This window comes from Trachypithecus francoisi, unplaced genomic scaffold, assembly GCF_009764315.1.
Source record: "Trachypithecus francoisi isolate TF-2019V2 unplaced genomic scaffold, Tfra_2.0 Lachesis_group17, whole genome shotgun sequence".
Lineage (NCBI taxonomy): Eukaryota > Metazoa > Chordata > Mammalia > Primates > Cercopithecidae > Trachypithecus > Trachypithecus francoisi.
Window position 1 is genome coordinate 82,609,270 of NW_022681462.1, and position 21,869 is coordinate 82,631,138.

At 39.8% G+C, this 21,869-nt stretch overlaps 1 protein-coding gene across 3 annotated transcripts in view; it reads left to right on the plus strand.

Annotated features, from left to right (window-relative positions):
- ASXL2 (ASXL transcriptional regulator 2) overlaps positions 1-21,869 on the plus strand; it is a 162,133-nt gene that overhangs the window by 127,439 nt on the left and 12,825 nt on the right. For all 3 annotated transcript variants that reach the window (XM_033176342.1, XM_033176343.1, XM_033176344.1), the window contains 3 exons: positions 12,823-12,986; positions 16,043-16,139; positions 18,584-18,689. In XM_033176342.1, coding sequence (XP_033032233.1) covers positions 12,823-12,986; positions 16,043-16,139; positions 18,584-18,689 — 367 coding nt within the window. The remainder of the gene's footprint in view (positions 1-12,822; positions 12,987-16,042; positions 16,140-18,583; positions 18,690-21,869) is intronic.

Here is a 21,869-nt window from a genome sequence, read left to right on the forward strand (position 1 = left end):
AAAAAAGTATCTTCAGGGTACACAATTCAATCAGTAGTAGAAAATAATTCACAGCTACTTGCCAGTCTTTTAAGAAGTCAGCATTTTGGGAGCAAGATGGCCGAATAGGAACAGCTCCAGTCTCCAACTCCCAGTGCGAGTGACACAGAAGGCCGGTGATTTCTGCATTTTCAACTGAGGTACTGGGGTCATCTCACTGGGGAGTGCCAGACAATTGGTGCTGGTCAGCTGCTGCAGCCCGACCAGCGAGAGCTGAAGCAGGGCGAGGCATCGCCTCACCTGGGAAGCACAAGGGGGAAGGGAATCCCTTTTCCTAGCCAGGGGAACTGAGACACACAACACCTGGAAAATTGGGTAACTCCCACCCCAGTACTGCGCTTTAAGCAAACGGGCACACCAGGAGAATATATCCCACACCTGGCCGGGAGGATCCCACACCCATGGAGCCTCCCTCATTGCTAACACAGCAGTCTGCGATCTAACCGCAAGGCAGCAGCGAGGCTGGGGGAGGGGCGCCTGCCATTGCTGAGTCTTAAGTAGGTAAACAAAGCTGCTGGGAAGCTCAAACTGAGTGGCGCTCACAGCAGCTCAAGGAAACCTGCCTGTCTCTGTAGACTCCACCTCTGGGGACAGGGCACAGCTAAACAACAACAACAAAAAAAGCAGCAGGAACCTCTGCAGACGCAAACGACTCTGTCTGACAGCTTTGAAGAGAGCAGTGGATCTCCCAACACGGAGGTTGAGATCTGAGAAGGGACAGACTGCCTGCTCAAGTGGGTCCCTGACCCCTGAGTAGCCTAACTGGGAGACATCCCCCACTAGGGGCAGTCTGACACCCCACACCTCACAGGGTGGAGTACACCCCTGAGAGGAAGCTTCCAAAGTAAGAATCAGACAGGTACACTCGCTGTTCAGCAATATTCTGTCTTCTGCAACCTCTGCTGCTGATACCCAGGCAAACAGGGTCTGGAGTGGACCTCAAGCAATCTCCAACAGACCTACAGCGGAGGGTCCTGACTGTTAGAAGGAAAACTATCAAACAGGAAGAACACCTATACCAAAACCCCATCAGTACGTCACCATCATCAAAGACCAGAGGCAGATAAAACCACAAAGATGGGGAAAAAGCAGGGCAGAAAAGCTGGAAATTCAAAAAATGAGAGCGCATCTTCCCCTGCAAAGGAGCGCAGCCCATCGCCAGCAACGGATCAAAGCTGGTCAGAGAATGACTTCGACGAGATGAGAGAAGAAGGCTTCAGTCCATCAAACTTCTCAGAGCTAAAGGAGGAATTACGTACCCAGCGCAAAGAAACTAAAAATCTTGAAAAAAGAGTGGAAGAATTGACAGCTAGACTAATTAATGCAGAGAAGGTCATAAACGAACTGACAGAGATGAAAACCGTGACACAAGAAATACGTGACAAGTGCACAAACTTCAGTAACCGACTCGATCAACTGGAAGAAAGAGTATCAGCGATTGAGGATCAAATGAATGAAATGAAGCGAGAAGAGAAACCAAAAGAAAAAAGAAGAAAAAGAAATGAACAAAGCCTGCAAGAAGTATGGGATTATGTAAAAAGACCAAATCTACGTCTGATTGGGGTGCCTGAAAGTGAGGGGGAAAATGGAACCAAGTTGGAAAACACTCTTCAGGATATCATCCAGGAGAACTTCCCCAACCTAGTAGGGCAGGCTAACATTCAAATTCAGGAAATACAGAGAACACCACAAAGATACTCCTCGAGAAGAGCAACTCCAAGACACATAATTGCCAGATTCACCAAAGTTGAAATGAAGGAAAAAATCTTAAGGGCAGCCAGAGAGAAAGGTCGGGTTACCCACAAAGGGAAGCCCATCAGACTAACAGCAGATCTCTCGGCAGAAACTACAAGCCAGAAGAGAGTGGGGGCCAATATTCAACATTCTTAAAGAAAAGAATTTTAAACCCAGAATTTCATATCCAGCCAAACTAAGTTTCGTAAGTGAAGGAGAAATAAAATCCTTTACAGGTAAGCAAATGCTTAGAGACTTTGTCACCACCAGGCCTGCCTTACAAGAGACCCTGAAGGAAGCCCTAAACATGGAAAGGAACAACCGGTACCAGCCATTGCAAAAACATGCCAAAATGTAAAGACCATCGAGGCTAGGAAGAAACTGCATCAACTAACGAGCAAAAAAAGCAGTTAATATCATAATGGCAGGATTAAGTTCACACATAACAATATTAACCTTAAATGTAAATAGACTAAATGCTCCAATGAAAAGACACAGACTGCCAAACTGGATAAAGAGTCAAGACCCATCAGTCTGCTGTATTCAGGAGACCCATCTCACATGCAGAGACATACATAGGCTCAAAATAAAGGGATGGAGGAAGATCTACCAAGCAAATGGAGAACAAAAAAAAGCAGGGGTTGCAATACTAGTCTCTGGTAAAACAGACTTTAAACCATCAAAGATCAAAAGAGACAAAGAAGGCCATTACATAATGGTCAAGGGATCAATTCAACAGGAAGCGCTAACTCTCCTAAATATCTATGCACCCAATACAGGAGCACCCAAATTCATAAAGCAAGTCCTTAGAGACTTACAAAGAGACTTAGACTCTCATACAATAATAATGGGAGACTTCAACACTCCACTGTCAACATTAGACAGATCAACGAGACAGAAAGTTAACAAGGATATCCAGGAATTGAACTCATCTCTGCACCAAGCGGACCTAATAGACATCTATAGAACTCTCCACCCCAAATCAACAGAATATACATTCTTCTCAGCACCACATCGCACTTAGTCCAAAATTGACCACATAATTGGAAGTAAAACACTCCTCAGCAAATGTACAAGAACAGAAATTATAACAAACTGTCTCTCAGACCACAGTGCAATCAAACTAGAACTCAGGACTAAGAAACTCAATCAAAACCGCTCAACTACATGGAAACTGAACAACCTGCTCCTGAATGACTACTGGGTACATAACGAAATGAAGGCAGAAATAAAGATGTTCTTTGAAACCAATGAGAACAAAGATACAACATACCAGAATCTCTGGGACACATTTAAAGCAGTGTGTAGAGGGAATTTATAGCACTAAATGCCCACAAGAGAAAGCAGGAGAGATCTAAAATTGACACTCTAACATCACAATTAAAAGAACTGGAGAAGCAAGAGCAAACACATTCAAAAGCTAGCAGAAGGCAAGAAATAACTAAGATCAGAGCAGAACTGAAGGAGATAGAGACACAAAAAACCCTCCAAAAAATCAATGAATCCAGGAGTTGGTTTTTTGAAAAGATCAACAAAATTGACAGACCGCTAGCAAGACTAATAAAGAAGAAAAGAGAGAAGAATCAAATAGAAGCAATAAAAAATGATAAAGGGGATATCACCACCGACCCCACAGAAATACAAACTACCATCAGAGCGTACTATAAATACCTCTACGCAAATCAACTAGAAAATCTAGAAGAAATGGATAATTTCCTGGACACTTATACTCTTCCAAGACTAAACCAGGAAGAAGTTGAATCCCTGAATAGACCAATAGCAGGCTCTGAAATTGAGGCAATAATTAATAGCCTACCCACCAAAAGAAGTCCAGGACCAGATGGATTCACAGCTGAATTCTACCAGAGGTACAAGGAGGAGCTGGTACCATTCCTTCTGAAACTATTCCAATCAATAGAAAAAGAGGGAATCCTCCCTAACTCATTTTATGAGGCCAACATCATCCTGATACCAAAGCCTGGCAGAGACACAACAAAAAAAGAGAATTTTAGACCAATATCCCTGATGAACATCGATGCAAAAATCCTCAATAAAATACTGGCAAACCAGATTCAGCAGCACATCAAAAAGCTTATCCACCATGATCAAGTGGGCTTCATCCCTGGGATGCAAGGCTGGTTCAACATTCGCAAATCAATAAACGTAATCCAGCATATAAACAGAACCAAAGACAAGAACCACATGATTATCTCAATAGATGCAGAAAAGGCTTTTGACAAAATTCAACAGCCCTTCATGTTAAAAACACTCAATAAATTCGGTATTGATGGAACGTACCTCAAAATAATAAGAGCTATTTATGACAAACCCACAGCTAATATCATACTGAATGGGCAAAAACTGGAAAAATTCCCTTTGAAAACTGGCACAAGACAGGGATGCCCTCTCTCACCACTCCTATTCAACATAGTGTTGGAAGTTCTGGCTAGGGCAATCAGGCAAGAGAAAGAAATAAAGGGTATTCAGTTAGGAAAAGAAAAGTCAAATTGTCCCTGTTTGCAGATGACATGATTGTATATTTAGAAAACCCCATTGTCTCAGCCCAAAATCTCCTTAAGCTGATAAGCAACTTCAGCAAAGTCTCAGGATACAAAATTAATGTGCAAAAATCACAAGCATTCTTATACACCAGTAACAGACAAACAGAGAGCCAAATCATGAATGAACTTCCATTCACAATTGCTTCAAAGAGAATAAAATACCTAGGAATCCAACTTACAAGGGATGTAAAGGACCTCTTCAAGGAGAACTACAAACCACTGCTCAGTGAAATAAAAGAGGACACAAACAAATGGAAGAACATACCATGCTCGCCGGGCGCGGTGGCTCAAGCCTGTAATCCCAGCACTTTGGGAGGCCGAGACGGGCGGATCACGAGGTCAGGAGATCGAGACCATCCTGGCTAACACGGTGAAACCCCGTCTCTACTAAAAAAAATACAAAAAATTAGCCGGGCGAGATGGCGGGCGCCTGTAGTCCCAGCTACTCGGGAGGCTGAGGCGAGAGAATGGCGTAAACCCGGGAGGCGGAGCTTGCAGTGAGCTGAGATCCGACCACTGCACTCCAGCCTGGGCGACAGAGCGAGACTCCGTCTCAACAACAACAACAAAAAAAAGTAAGAACATACCATGCTCATGGATAGGAAGAATCAATATGGTGAAAATGGCCATACTGCCCAAGGTTATTTATAGATTCAATGCCATCCCCATCAAGCTACCAATGAGTTTCTTTACAGAATTGGAAAAAACTGCTTTAAAGTTCATATGGAACCAAAAAAGAGCCCGCATTGCCAAGACAATCCTAAGTCAAAAGGACAAAGCTGGAGGCCTCACGTTACCTGACTTCAAACTATACTACAAGGCTACAGTAACCAAAACAGCATGGTACTGGTACCAAAACAGAGATATAGACCAATGGAACAGAACAGAGTCCTCAGAATAATACCACACATCTACAGCTATCTGATCTTTGACAAACCTGAGAGAAACAAGAAATGGGGAAAGGATTCCCTATTTAATAAATGGTGCTGGGAAAATTGGCTAGCCATAAGTAGAAAGCTGAAACTGGATCCTTTCCTTACTCCTTATACGAAAATTAATTCAAGATGGATTAGAGACTTAAATGTTAGACCTAATACCATAAAAACCCTAGAAGAAAACCTAGGTAGTACCATTCAGGACATAGGCATGGGCAAGGACTTCATGTCTAAAACACCAAAAGCAACAGCAGCAAAAGCCAAAATTGACAAATGGGATATGATTAAACTAAAGAGCTTCTGCACAGCAAAAGAAACTACCATCAGAGTGAACAGGCAACCTACAGAATGGGAGAAAATGTTTGCAATCTACTCATCTGACAAAGGGCTAATATCCAGAATCTACAAAGAACTCAAACAAATACACAAGAAAAAAAGAAACAACGCCATTAAAAAGTGGGCAAAGGATATGAACAGACATTTCTCAAAAGAAGACATTCATACAGCCAACACACACATGAAAAAATGCTCATCATCACTGGCCATCAGAGAAATGCAAATCAAAACCACAATGAGATACCATCTCACACCAGTTAGAATGGCAATCATTAAAAAGTCAGGAAACAACAGGTGTTGGAGAGGATGTGGAGAAATAGGAACACTTTTACACTGTTGGTGGGAATGTAAACTAGTTCAACCATTATGGAAAACAGTATGGCGATTCCTCAAGGATCTAGAACTAGATGTACCATATGACCCAGCCATCCCACTACTGGGTATATACCCAAAGGATTATAAATCATGCTGCTATAAAGACACATGCACACGTATGTTTATTGTGGCACTATTCACAATAGCAAAGACTTGGAATCAACCCAAATGTCCATCTGTGACAGACTGGATTAAGAAAATGTGGCACTTGGCCGGGCACGGTGGCTCAAGCCTGTAATCCCAGCACTTTGGGAGGCCGAGACGGGCGGATCACGAGGTCAGGAGATTGAGACCATCCTGGCTAACATGGTGAAACCCCGTCTCTACTAAAAATAAAAAAAAAACTAGCCGGGCAAGGTGGCGGGCGCCTGTAGTCCCAGCTACTCGGGAGGCTGAGGCAGGAGAATGGCGGGAACCCGGGAGGCGGAGCTTTCAGTGAGCTGAGAGATCCGGCCACTGCACTCCAGCCTGGGCGACAGAGCGAGACTCCGTCTAAAAAAAAAAAAAAAAAAATGTGGCACATATACACCATGGAATACTATGCAGCCATAAAAAAGGATGAGTTTGCGTCCTTTGTAGGGACATGGATGCAGCTGGAAACCATCATTCTTAGCAAACTATCACAAGAACAGAAAACCAACACCGCATGTTCTCATTCATAGGTGGGAACTGAACAATGAGATCACTTGGACTCGGGAAAGGGAACATCACACACCGGGGCCTATAATGGAGAGGGGGAGGGGGGAGGGATTTCATTGGGAGTTATACCTCATATAAATGATGAATTGCTGGGTGCTGACGAGTTGATGGGTGCAGCACACCAACATGGCACAAGTATACATATGTAACAAACCTGCACATTATGCACATGTACCCTAGAACTTAAAGTATAATAAAAAAAAAAAATAATAAATAACTGTATTTTCCAAAACAAAACTATTTCATTAGAAGATTATTATTGTTTCAGACTTTTAGAAATCTCTTTGGCCGGGCGCGGTGGCTCAAGCCTGTAATCCCAGCACTTTGGGAGGCCGAGACGGGTGGATCACGAGGTCAGGAGATCGAGACCATCCTGGCTAACATGGTGAAACCCCGTCTCTACTAAAAAAATACAAAAAATTAGCCGGGTGATGTGGCGGGCGCCTGTAGTCCCAGCTACTCGGGAGGCTGAGGCGAGAGAATGGCATAAACCCGGGAGGCGGAGCTTGCAGTGAGCTGAGATCCGGCCACTGCACTCCAGCCTGGGCGACAGAGCGAGACTCCGTCTCAAAAAAAAAAAAAAAAAAAAAAGAAATCTCTTTAATGTTTGGATTAATAGAAGACATTTAGTTTCTCATATCTGTTTTTGCATTCTGTTATGATCTTATAAGTAATGTGGTCTCTGGAAAACTCCACTGTACACTAGTGAAATAATAAAATTGAAAAATGCCAAAAAAAAAAAAAAGAAGTCAATGTTTTAACTGAAGTTTGACTGTGATGTGCAGGTACAATGAATGCATAAATAGTAAAAGTTATTCAAGAAAGGTTGACAGTCCAGTTCCATTAATTATATGGGAAAAGCAAACAAAGCTGTTGCTTTTCAAAAGTTTATAGAGGCATTGCAACTTTGTTTATATTAAACAAAAACTGGTAGCCACCTACCTTTATCATCAGTGGTATTCCATTTAAATTCATCATGGTTTATAGCAAGTTTGCCCAACCCGCCACAGGCTGCATGTGGCCCAGGGTGGCTTTGAATGCTGCTCAACACAAATTCATAAACTTCTTAAAACGTTATGAGATTTTTTTTTTGGTGATTTTTATTTATTTACCTTTTTGTTACAGCTCATTAGTTAGTGTTAGTGTATTTTATGTGTGGCCCACGACAATTCTTCCAGTGTGGCCCCGGGAAGCCAGAAAAATGGACATCCCTGGTGTGTATGTTGGAATGTGATGCAGCTTTTTGTAAAAGATTAATTTGTAGGTGATAATTTGAAAAATGTTCAAGATATTTAGTGAGATTAAAAACCAAATATGATTAACATGTACATTGTGATTTCATGTCATCCAATTTAAAATGTCATTTCTGGCAGGAAGGTTGGGTTTGAATGTAGAAACCTTTGTTTTTAATTTGTATCTTTAGGTACTATTTGAATTTACAGATAACATTTACCTCTTAGACACTGTTTTTATTATTCACTTTGAAAAGATTTAAAATTTTATTGTAATTTGTTCTTTGGCCCAGGAGTTATTTTGAAGTTTTTTTGGTTTGTTGTTGTTAATTTCCAAATATATAGGGATTTTTGTTTATCTTTTTGTTATGAAGCCTCTGGTCAGATATCATGCATGGACTGTGTGATGCTTATGCCTATGTGGTATATTGATGAACAAAAGACTTTAAAATCAAATTGCCTGGGTTTAAATTCCTACACTAACTTAATAATGTGATTTGGGCAAGTTATATCTGGGTCTCACTTTCTTCATCTGTGAAATGGGGTCGTAATAGTTACCTACTTCATAGGGTTGTATGACAAATAAATGAGTGAATATATGTAAATGCTTAGAACAGTGTCTGGCACTTAGGAAGCCCTGTGTAAGTTTGCTGCTGCTGTTGTTGCTGTTACCGCACTACTATTACTCAAAATTTACTGAGACCTCCTTTTTTTGACCTAATGATACTGAATTTTGTAGGTATACTCTAGTCGTTCAACACAGAGTTCTGTGTTTGTTAGAGCAAGCTTGTTAATCTGAAATCAGCTTTTTTTTTTTTGACATGGAGTCTTGCTCAGTCACCCAGGCTGGAGTGCAGTGGCATGATCTTGGCTCACTGCAACCTCCACCTCCCAGGTTCAAGCAATTCTCCTGCCTCAGCCTCCTGAGTAGCTGGGATTATAGGCGCATGTCACCACTCCTGGCTAATTTTTGTATTTTTAATAGAGACAGGGTTTCACCGTGTTGGTCAGGCTGGTCTCGAACTCCAGACCTCGTGATACCACCCGCCTCAGCCTCCCAAAGTGCTGGGCTGGGATTAGAGGCATGAGCCCCCTGCACCTGGCCTGAAATCAGCTTTTTAAGTGAGTGATAGCTGCTTTTGGTTTGCTTGATTTATTAATAATTGAGAGAGATGTGTTGAAATTTCCTATCCAAATAGTGGGTTTGTCCAGTTTTCCCTGTTCTTTCAGTTTTTATTTCACATGTTTTGAAGTTACTTTATATTGGATGTTTTCATGTTTAAAATCTTTCTGATGGATTGAATGTTTATTTACCTTATCAATCATCAGTAAGTCTTTTTACTAAAAGAATCTTTCATTCGATGTTAATAAATGCATGGTTTGTTTTTGCCTTGTGTGTGACTTCTTTTCTGTGTCCTTGTGCTTTACATAATCGCTCTCTAAATAGCTTATAACTAGCTGAAATTTCTTTGTTTTGGTTTCAACCCAGTGACAAGCTCTCATTTGATGAGTTTTATTTATTTACATTTACTGTATTTGTTAATATTTGGACTTGTTTCTACAGTCTTAGTTTTTTATCCTATCGCTATGTTTCTTGTTTCCTTTCTTACTCTTTTTTTTTTTTTTGAGAAAGAGTTGCGCTCTGTCACCCAGGCTGGAGTGCAGTGGCGCGATCTCGGGTCACTGCAACCTCTGCCTCCCAGGTTCAAGTGATTCTCCTGTCTCAGCCTCCTGAGTAGCTGGGATTACAGGCACCCACCACCACACCCAGCTAATTTTTTATTTTTAGTAGAAATGGAGTTTCACCATGTTGGCTAGGCTGGTCTTGAGCTCCTGTCCTTAAGTGATTCGCCTGCTTTAGCCTCCCACAGTGCTGGGATTACAGGCATGGGCCACTGCTCCCAGTCTCTTTCTTACTCTTTTTTTAAATTTCTGAAAAGGTTTTAGCTTTACTAATTTTTTTTTTTTTTTTGGTATATTCATATTAATTCTCTTGTAGCCTTTTTTTTCTCTTTACTGAGTTTGGTATGCACTCGATTTCTCTTTTAGTGGTTAGTGATTCCTTAAATGGTACCACACATTTTAAAAAATTGATATATCATAGTTCTAAATATTTTTTAGTTAAATGTGATATGTCTTTCTTTTTTTTTTTGAGACGGAGTCTCGCTCTGTTGCCCAGGCTGGAGTGCTGTGGCTGGATCTCAGCTCCCTGCAAGCTCCACCTCCCGGGTTCATGCCATTCTCCTGCCTCAGCCTCCTGAGTAGCTAGGACTACAAACGCCGCCACCTCGCCCAGCTAGTTTTTTGTAGTTTTTAGCAGAGACAGGGTTTCACTGTGTTAGCCAGGATGGTCTCGATCTCCTGACCTCGTGATCCTCCCGTCTCAGCCTCCCAAAGTGCTGGGATTACAGGCCTGAGCCACCACGCCCGGCCTATGTCTTTAATTCTTAAAAGTAACCATCTTGATTTTCCTCCAGAACAGTGGAAATACAACAGTTCAGCGCTTATCTTTTATATCTGGACTTAAATAAATATTAATTGTCTTTTTTTGTGTTTTGTTTTTAACCTCACACATCAGACACTAGAATGCTATTATTTTATATAAACAATGTGTACATATATTTATCTACATGTTTACCTTTTCTATTGTATTTCAACCCATTCTGCAATGATTTTCTTTCCTGAAGTACAGTAAGAACTGTATTTGTATCAGGTTTCTGAGTAGTGAATGCCTTCAGTTTTGGTTTATAAATGTCCTTCTTTCGTGTTCATTTTCAAAGGATCGTTTGGTGGACATGCATTTGTAGGTTAGTGATTATTTTCTCAGCATTTTACAGATATTGTTACCTTATTCTAAATTCCATTGTATTAAGAAGTTTACTGCTGTTCTTTCATTCCTTTTTATGTGATTGTTCCCATCCTCGTGGATGCTTTCAAGCTATTCTCTTTGTCTTTGATAAACACTTTTGCTATGCTGGGTCTCTGCATGGATTTCTTTCTGTCCTCTTTGGAATATGTTCCACTTCTAGAGCTTTAGGTTTGTGGTTTTCATCAGTTGCTGTAAACGTACAACTGTCAGTTCTTGGAATATTGCCTTTTTTCCATTCTCTTCATTTTCTCATTCTTGATCTTCAGTCACGTATTTGTTAGACCTTCTCATTCTGTCATTTATGTTTTTGCTAAACCTCTAAAAATATTTTATCTTCTCTTACATTCTGAGAGTATAAATTGGGTAAATTGAGGGTAAATTGTTTGGCTATATAGTGTAGACCCTCTTTAATGTGAAACTACTGTTTAATCAGTTTCATCAATTTTTATTCTACATTTCTAGATGTCCCATTTTTTAAAGTCTATGTATTCTTGTTTTGTCCTTATTTTTGTAATTACATTCTTTATTTCCTTAAACATTTTGTACATAGCAATTCTGTATTCTATATATCTGATAGCTTCAGTACTTCTAGGTCTCCATCTGTTATTTTTAGTTTCTAATGATTCTTGTAGTGTCATAACTTCTCATTTTTTTGGGTAATCCTTCTGAAATAGTAATGCTAGATTTTAATTTGTAGGAATCCAATGGGATTAATCTGAGGGAAATCCTTTCTTTTGTTTGTGCTTCCCCCAGGAGGCAGAGGGTGTATGATTGTATGGGTCCCAGAGTATTATGTAGGTTAACATTTTGCTAGATATTGTTAGATTTTATTTTATAAGATTATGCTGATTCAGCCCCATCAGCAGTATTTGAAAGTGCTTTTTGCTTTTTTCGCCTGCATATTCCCATTACCATATTGCAATATTTTGCCATTTCATAGACAAATAATATTTTATGTTCATTGGTTTAATTTGCATTTTAAAAAAATATTAATATCTTAGCATCTACTTAAGGTTAGTGGACTGAATTACCTTTTAATTTTCTTTGCTCATTTTTCTCTTGGTGGTATTTGTCTTTTTCTTATTAATTTGTAATTGCTACTTTCTTTTTTTTTTTTTTGAGACAGAGTCTTGCTCTGTCGCCCAGGCTGGAGTGCAGTGGCCGAATCTCAGCTCACTGCAAGCTCCACCTCCTGGGTTCACGCCATTCTCCTGCCTCAGCCTCCCGAGTAGCTGGGACTACAGGCCCCCGCCACCTCGCCTGGCTAGTTTGTTGTATTTTTTTTTAGTAGAGACGGGGTTTCATCGTGTTAGCCAGGATGGTCTCGATCTCCTGACCTCGTGATCCACCCGTCTCGGCCTCCCAAAGTGCTGGGATTACAGGCTTGAGCCACCACGCCCAGCTGTAATTGTTATTTTCATATGAAGAATAGCAGCCCTTTGTCATGGCTTCCAAATATTTTTTCCAAGTTGGTCTTTTGTATATATATATAAATTTTTATTTACATTTTAATCCTTTGTGTACTCAGTTTTTTGAAAGATTGTAACCTTCTGGTTGTGGACAGATTTCCTAAAACTGCTAAGCTATTAAATCATAACATTTTTAGCCAATGCAAATTAAAATCAGTGAAAAAAAAAGTCATGAAAAGAGGCAAAGGATGTCAGTATGATTTGTAGATTTGGATTTTCTTTCTTAGACATTCTTCCTATCATTTATCATAAACTTTCTCAGTTTTTTGGGGGAAATAATCTAGTGTCAAACATAAAATGCAGTTTTAGTATGGTAGAAGACCCATTTTTACAGACTTTGTTCTATTTATGCAAAGAAGATAGATACATTGTATTCTTTTATCCTCTATAAATGAACAATACTTGTTTTGTTAGTCTTAGAAGGAAATCCTAAGATCTTAAGTGTTACCTTCTTCACAGTGTGATATTTAAATGCTTACAATTGTGGATTTTTTATACTGCACAGAAAGCTACAGTTTATATAGAAACAGGACTTGTGAAGGAGGCCCAAACAATCCTTTTCCATTTTTGTAGGACAAATGAAAAGAACTAAATGTGCCGACATTGACGTTGAGACACCGGACTCCATTCTGGTTAATACAAATCTGCGAGCACTGATCAACAAGCACACATTTTCAGTCCTTCCTGGAGATTGCCAACAGCGACTGCTTCTACTACTCCCAGAGGTAGATCGACAGGTGCGTCATTGAACTCCTTAAGATTTTAAAAATAGCTGTTTATATATACTTGTAAAGTGGTATTAATGGTACTGAGAAGTAAGAATATTTTTACATAAGTTTCTTAATAGGTGAGCTTTTTAAGGCTTAGGAAAAAAAGAAAAATTCTCCTGCCAGAATTTCAAGATTACAGAATTATTTTGACTGTATTAGGATGTAGACATCCATAGAATGAAGTTCAGGAGGAGGCCGGTCATGGTGGCTCACACCTGTAGTCCCAGCACTTTGGGCAGCCAAGGAGGGTGGATCACCTGTGGTCCGGAGTTCAAGACCAGCCTGGCCAACAGGGCAAAACCCCGTCTCTACTAAAAATACAAAAATTAGCTGGGTGTGGTGGCAGGTGCCTGTAATCCCAGCTACTCGGGAGGTGAAGGCAGGAGAATCACTTGAACCTGGGAGGCAGAGATTGCAGTGAGCCAAGATGGTGCCACTGGACACCAGCCTGAGTGACAGAGTGAAACTTCATCTCAAGAAAAAAAAAAAAACGTAAACTTCAGGAGAAAGAGTTGTCTTGGTCCAGTATCAACAGGATGTGGGCCAGTGCCTCAGTGGAGTGGGAAATGTCAGGAATAAGCCAAAAACATAGGTTCAGATAAATAAATACAGCTGGAAAGACAATGCAACATGGTATGAACAGTGGTGGACTTGAGAATGTTCGCAGTTTGCATTCTTTTTTTACATTTTTCTAAGAGAAACATTTATTACTTCCATAATAGAGAACTTAAAACCCAATACAAGTTATACTTTTAAAAAAAGTAGCAAAAAGAAATGCCAAACGTCTGGCAAGCATACAGGCAGGGACCAGAGAACTTTAGTGATTTACCTTGGTCAGAAATAAAGGTCTGAGACTTTGGCTTTCATCAAGGAAAACAGTGTACCAAGTCACTCCCTCTTCTGATCTTCTGTTTCCTCCCTCTGGAAAAGGAAGATAGAAGAATTACGATTTTTTAAGCTTTCTTCACTTGTGAGATTTTAAAAAATCTCAACTGTGTTCCAAGTAATGTGATAGGTCTCCCTAACCTCCAACTTTTAAGAATGTTTATTAAAATGATGAGAGGGAGATGTTTTCCTTAGTTTACACAGTAAAAGAACTAGTTACACTCTTGTTCATAGTAAGACGATAACAGAATAAGTAAGCTACAGAATTCATTATTAGCTAATTGACTTATTGAGTTAAAACTAAATCTTTCTAATTCTGAAAATCATCTTTCTACTAGACATCATTGATAACAATTTCATAGTGTTATGAATCAGAACATGTCGAAGGAGTTCAGAGTCCATTGTCCAGAGAGCCCAAATAAATGAGGTATTCTTATAGAGGTGGGGGCAAAGAAGTGAACCCGGTTCTTCTTGGTGACTGGTCTCCCTACCATAACTCTTGTAGAAATTATAGCTTGAGGATGCCAGTTCTTGGTTAGAACAAGTTAGGAGACTGAAGTTTCAGCAGTTTTAAGAGAACCTCTTGGAGATTGTGCTCATCTTTTTTTTTTTTTTTTTTGAGACGGAGTCTCGCTCTGTCCCCCAGGCTGGAGTGCATTGGCTGGATCTCGGTTCACGGCAACCTCCGCCTCCCGGATTCAAGCAATTCTCCTGCCTCAGCCTCCTGAGTGGCTGGGATTACAGGCGTGTGCCACCACACCGGGCTAGTTTTTTTTTTTTTTTTTTTTTTGTATTTTTAGTAGAGATGGGGTTTCACGTGTTAGCCAGGATGGTCTCGATCTCCTGACCTCGTGATCCGCCTGCCTCGGCCTCCCAGAGTGCTGGGATTACAGATGTGAGCCACTGTGCCCAGCCCGGGTATTCTTAATAGGAGGTTACTTGGCTAGTTTTTCATTTGTTAACATGATTGGAGCCTACAGTAATCTGATTAACATTGTCCCTATGTGTAGAGAATATGGAATTTCGATTAAGTGAAATACAAACTACTATCAGATGAAATTTAGAGTGTTTAAAGAATGAAAAGTTTGAAGCCATACTTCACTGTGTGGAGTATCCAGCAATGAGCAGTAGAAAAATATTTAGACCAGAGAAAAACATAGGTTTGGATCAAAACACCTCTCTTTCAGTATATTTGAAGGCCCATGATATGGAAGAGGTAAACTTTTGTTATACAGAAAGCAGATTTGGGGTTAAAATAACTTTTTCACAGTTGGAGGATTAAACTGCAGAATATATTATCTTGTAGTGGAGTAACTTGCTTATCACTGTAATACTCAAGTAGAGACTGGATAAACTGCTTTTATAGGAACACCATTACCCTTATACCAGTTCTCTGGAGTATGAATCAGCAGTCAGCAAACTACAGCCCACTAAGCAATTTCCAGCTGACTGCCTGATTAATGAAGTTTTATTGGCTTAAAGCCACTCCTATTAGTTTTCATATTGTCCATAACTACTTTTGTGCTACCGTGGCAGAGTTGAGTAACTGAAATCAAGCCATATGGCCTGCACAGTTAAAGTATTTGTGGTCTAGCCCTTTACAGAAAGTTTACCATTTTCTGCTGTAGAGCCGGGGGAAATGATGTTGACCCACATAGGTTTGGAAAGTAAAGTTGGGTTAAGAAGAGTTCCTCAGTCTCGAGGATGTCCAAATCGTTTTCTTAATTTTCTTCAAAAAACTTGTTTTTGACTTAAAATTTACATTTAGATTTTTAATCCATCCTTTTTTTTTTTTTTACATTATTTGAATCTGGGATTCAGCTTTATTTTCTACTGATTGGATAGCCAGTTGTTCCAGCACTTTATGTGTGGTTCTGTGAGTAGATTTTTAATTATTAGGGAATGGGTGTGAATGGAGAGAGGAGTGAGGAGAGGTGAATAGGAAAGCAATGTTTTAGAACAAAGTGATATTACATTAAATAACAGAGTTGTCCTGAATAAGCACATAGGATGAGATATTCATATTTCTATAAAATTAAATATATATACATTCTTTTCTAAAATGAAAGGAAAGTCAAATACCACATGATACCTTTCACTTTCTTTGTAAACTTTCCTTGGCTTATTCTTTGACCCAGGTTGGTCCAGATGGTTTAATGAAGTTAAATGGCTCAGCCCTTAACAATGAATTCTTCACTTCAGCAGCCCAAGGCTGGAAGGAAAGACTCTCAGAAGGTAAGTGCTCTACCTAATATGTCTCCCAGGTGGTGTGTGCACCCAGAACACCTCTCTTCCTCATCAGGTAATTTAAGCAGTTTTGGAAGGTAAAGGACAACAGGATGTTACGATAGGATAGAATCAACTATCCTGTGTGAAACATGTTGTTAGACTTTTATCTAGTGCTTATGTTACCAGGTTAACACCAGATGGAGTCCAGCAATATGTTTCTTTAATGATATAAAGCTTCCAAGAAATTAAAAAATACAGATTTTTGTGCCCTGCTCCTAAAGATTGTGATTCAGCAATTCTACATTAATGCCTAGGAATTGAAATTTTATTAGGCTCCCTAATAAGAGTGTAGAACTAGTCACTTTATGGTGCTCTGCATCCCAGTTTGGTAAGCAGTGAGATAACCTGTTTATTACTACCTAGCTTCAATAAAACTAACAATAAAAGCAATCAGAGCTTTTTAAAAGATCACTTCATTAAGGTATATTTCATATATTATATTTCATATAATCATATATTTCATATATATCATATTTTATATTTCATATAATATAAAATTCAGCCTTTTGAAATGGACAGTTAATTGGCAGTCAGAACATTGTAGTAAGTATGGATCATGACCAAAAATTACTGACTATGGTCACTGGTCTGCCATGTGTGCCATGCTTCTAATGACTGATTGTGTGTGGGCACTGCATGTAGTATCTGTCAGTACTAGCAGTTCTTCACCTCTACAGCTGAAAAACACCTGTGGTATTTTTAAAAATACTGATGTGCAGACGCCACTGTCAATGATTTTGTTTTTATTGCTCTGGGTTAGTGTCAGAGCTTTATTGGTTTTGTTTGTTGATTTGTTTCAAAGTTTTCCCAAACGATTCTAATACGCAGACGTAAGTAAAACCACTGGCTGAATTATTTTTATTATATCTGTTTTCAGTATACATGGAATAAAAAATAGCACTTGAAAAGTCGTATACCAAAGAATAGCCTTAAACAAGTGGGAGAGACTTTAAAATATATACATTTGTAAGGAACGCATTAGGAATGCTATTCATTGTTTATTTTCTGTCAGCTCTGTAACAATTAAGTTAAATGAAGAGCTAATATATAATCTAGATTGTTTTTTGAAATTGTTGACTTTTCCCATCCTCTTCTTTTAGAAGAAATTCCATGTAGGAGGGATCTCTTGCTCTGATTACTTTGGACCTTTCTTTTTCCTACAGATTTTTTTGGGGCAGAGACCCCCATTTTTTTTGGAAAGATTAAAACATACCATTTCTACCGGTACCTTTCTTTAACTAACAATAAATTGGTAAAGCATTTACTTCCTCAGTCCCCACTTTTTTGCAAGTAGGCACTGTCAGCAGTGATACTGCGATTATTATTATCAGTGTTAACTTTTTTTTTAAACATGCAAACAAGTGACTGCTGTACCTATAGTCATGTGATCATATTTTATGAACAGCAACTTGGAACACTGTATATATGTGAACAGGGTTCAGTACATTTTATTCCTCATTTTCAGATACACAGTAGACTCAACAGCAGGAGTTCTGGGTTGGATTCTGACAGCCAAATCCCTCTTTTCCCAATCCTTTGCCCGTGACTGTGATGTCCACGGTCCTCTAACACTTTTCCTCTCCTTCTTCTCACCCCCAGGAGGTCTTAAACTTCAAATTCTGCCATTTCTACCTCTTATTCCTTGATGTCCTGGGTATTAGAGTATAAAAGGGAGCAGCCTATCTGAGCCACAAGTTTGAAGATGGCCTACCAAGCACATTCACTGTTCTCTGCTGATGGAGTGGGAAAGATTGAGGTGGTTGGTAGTATATGCAAATAAATGGCATATTCAGAGCAGCTGGGTCTTTGGCATGTTGAGTATCTTCTTGCTAGAGCATTAGCCTGGTACCATTTCTGGAACAATTAGAAAACCGACAACTCCAGAATAACTCCCTACCTTTTTACTGGAATCTCGAATGCTTTTAAGTAGGACCATAGCTTTTCTTTATGCAGTTAGACATAAAAAGCCTAAAATTAAGTTGCCTTGGAGAAACTGAACTTTAAAATAGTAAAAATGCCCAGTGGCATAGTTTATTGAAAGCACATCACTTTTTCTTTTAGTGGAAAATAAATTGGAAGTTCTATGTAAGAGATAAATCTGTATGGAATGTGATGTTTGGAGTGTGAGGAAGGTACCACAGGGAAGCCCAGAGAAAAGGCTGTGTCAGCCTCAGCTGAGTACTGAAAGCTACATGGAGTGGTGTGCAAACATATTTTTATTTCACCTAATGGCATTTAGGTCCTCCTTCACAGTGAGGAGGTTTGGGGAGTTGCTGTTACTTTCACGTGATAGTATTCTGATTCCTGCATGAGTCTTTCATGATTTATAAATAGTTACATGTTGCAAATAGCATTTTTCTATTGAATATCCTTTTTTGGGTACATTGCAGGTGAGTTTACACCTGAGATGCAGGTGAGAATTCGACAAGAGATTGAGAAGGAGAAAAAAGTGGAGCCATGGAAAGAACAATTCTTTGAAAGCTACTATGGGCAGAGGTAATATTAAGACAGGTTCTATAAACCAAGTGTTAATTCCTGTAAATATGTCATATAGTGCTTTATCTCATTACCCTCAGAGAAGATCTAGGCCCCAGTTTCCTTCTGTTTTTTTTTGTTTTTGTTTTTGTTTTTGTTCTTGTCTCACTGATTCTTCTTTGGAAGAAATTTTTTCTTATTATGAATCACGGATTCACAGAATTAGATTATTCATAATCCTTTACCCTTAAAACTGTCATTGTAGGTGACATGGCTTCTTTAAAAATAAATTTTTTAGCCGGGCGCAGTAGCTCACGCCTATAATCCCAGCACTTTGGGAGGCCGAGGCGGGCTGATCACCTGAGGGCTGGAATTTGAGACCAGCCTGAGCAACATGGTGAAACCCCGTCTCTACTAAAACAATACAAAATTAGTTGGGCGTGGAGAATTACTTGAACCTGAGAGGCGGAGGTTGCCATGAGCCAGGATTGTGCCATTGCACTCCATCCAGCCTGGGCAAAAAGAACAAAATTCTGTCTCAAAAAAAAAAAAAAAAAAAAACATTTAAAAAAAAAAAAAAACCTTGAATTAGGAGTCCCTTTCTTTGAAAAGATTGGCTTTTCTTCTGGTTACTTTATAAGATAGAAGAATACTGAAGTTCATTTTTTGTTTTTTTTTTTTTTGAGACAGTTTCACTCTTGTTGCCCAGGCTGGAGTACAGTGGTGCAATCTCAGACTCACTGCAACCTCCGCCTCCCGGGTTCAAGCAATTCTCCTGCCTCAGCCTCCCCAGTATCTGGGATTACAGACATGTACCACCACACCTGGAAAATTTTGTATTTTTAGTGGAGTTGGGGTTTTACCATGTTGGCCAGGCTGGTCTAGAACTCCTGACCTCAGGTGATCTGCCCTCCTCAGCCTCCCAAAGTGCTGGGATTACAGGTGTGAGCCACCACTCCTGGTCAGAATGCTGAGTTTCTGTCCACTTTTTATAGTAGTTAATTATCCCAAAATGTAGCTATCTAGAATCACTAAGGAATCTTAGGAATTCTTTAATGTGGACTATTAGAACCAACCTGTAATTAAACAGCCTGTCCTCTGTAAAAGGCACTCTGGGAGATGTACATAGCTGAATAAAGATATAAATTCTGTTTAAAAGAGGCTGTAGCCTAAATCAGTTTTTTCCCCTCAACAAAAGGTCCAACAATGAAATTGTAATAGGACATTTAAATAGATGATAAGGGAGATGTTTTGTTTGAAATAGGATTGAACACCTGGACTCCTACTTGTTAGTCTCCCTTCCTTCCTTCTGCACACCAGTGGCAGCTCTTAAGGAGACCTGTAACCACAGCTTGAAAACTAAGTGCTCCTTTTCCTTGTCTCCAAGTAGTATTTATCCATCTCCTTCACAGTCATTTAGGAAATACTCCTATTGAGATTAAGAGTTCCATAAACTGTGGCCGGGTGGGGTGGCTCACACCTCTATCCCAGTGCTTTGGGAGGCTGAGGTGGGTGGATCACTTGAGCCCAGGAATTCAAGACCAACTTGGGCAACATGGCAAAATGCATCTCTACAAAAAATACCAAAAAATTAGCTGGGTATAGTGGTGCGTGCCTGTAGACCCAGGCTCAGGTGGGAGCATCGCTTAAACCTGGGAGGTGGAGGTTGCAGTGGCCAAGATTGCACCGTTACACTCCAGCCTGGGCGACGAAGCGAGACCCTGTCTCAAAAAAGAGTTCTATAAGTTGATTTTTCTACATTTTTGGTATGAGCATTGAGCTATAGAAGTGATGTTTTGTACATTTAGACTATTATTGCAGGTAGCAGTAATTCTACGAATATTTGTTCATTCCCTCCTTTTTTTTTTCTCTTTTTCTTTCTTTCTTTCTTTTTCTTTTTTTTTTAAAGACAGGGTCTCACTCTGTCCCCCAGGCTGGAGTGCAGTGGAAGTGGTACAATCATGGTTTACTGTAGCCTTAACCTCCTGGGCTTAGGCAGTCCTTCCACCTCAGCCTCCCGATAGCTGGGACTACAGGTGCATGCCACTACACCCAGCTAATTACTGTATTTTTTGTAGAGGTGGGGTTTTGCCCTGTTGCACAGGCTGGTCTGAAACTCCTGTGTTCAAGCGATCTGCCCACCTCCCAAAGTGCTGGGATTATAGGCATGAGTCACTGTGCCTGGCCCATCTCTCCTTCTTAAGCAGATAGAGCATTACAACAGTTCATGGGTCTTTCTATTGTCAACTGTTAATTTCTGTCAGCATTTATAGAAAGACTGTTTTTGATTATTGCCCAGTTTTGTCCCGAGTCATTCCATCTCAGAAGCATAGTACTGACTCTTCAAAGTCACCAAAGAAGGCTCATTGATTTTACATGTTGTACAATATTCTAAAACATTAAGAAGAGTTACTAATGACCTTTACAGATTAGCCTAGCTTTTAGCCAAGCCACATTATGGGAATCTCATTGGAACTGTACCCTCAGAATATCTTAGAGACACTTGATCTCAGAATTTTAGAGCTAAACCAAGTGGGATTTAAATGGGCTTTCCAAAAACTCAGCTATAATTCTCAGCCTCTATAGAACATTGATAGCCAGCTGTCTCCTCAGGTCCTCTTAGATTTTTTGGGCCGGGGTTTGCACAGATACTGCAGAGAAGAGTTGATCACAATTCCAGGGTGGAAGAGTCTTGGGCTTCCTTCAGTTCCCTTACAGGTAGTCTGTGATGCATGCCTCCAGACAATGTGGCCCCTTTATAAGCAGAAGTAATAATAATAACTACCATTACTGAGCTTTCATTATGTGTTAGGTAAGTACTTTATATGGATTAACTTAATTATTATAGCAACACTATGAAGTAATTAAACCTAGTGAACAGTTGAAGAAACTGAAGTAAAGAAGGCTGGTCATCTACTTAATATCACAGGGATGGTAGGTATCAGAGCCAGAATTTGAATCCAGGCACTCTGACTCCAGAGCTTTCACTACTAATGATAGTGAAGATAATACATGAAGAATACCTGCTGTCTCAGGGGTTTTCCTAGGCATTGTCATCTTCCATTATCTCTAGTTTTTTTTTTTTTTTTTTTTTTGAGACAGAGTCTCTCTCTGTTGCTCAGATTGGAGTGCAGTGGCACGATCTTAGCTCACTGCAGCCTCCACCTCCCGGGTTCACACCATTCTCCTGCCTCAACCTCC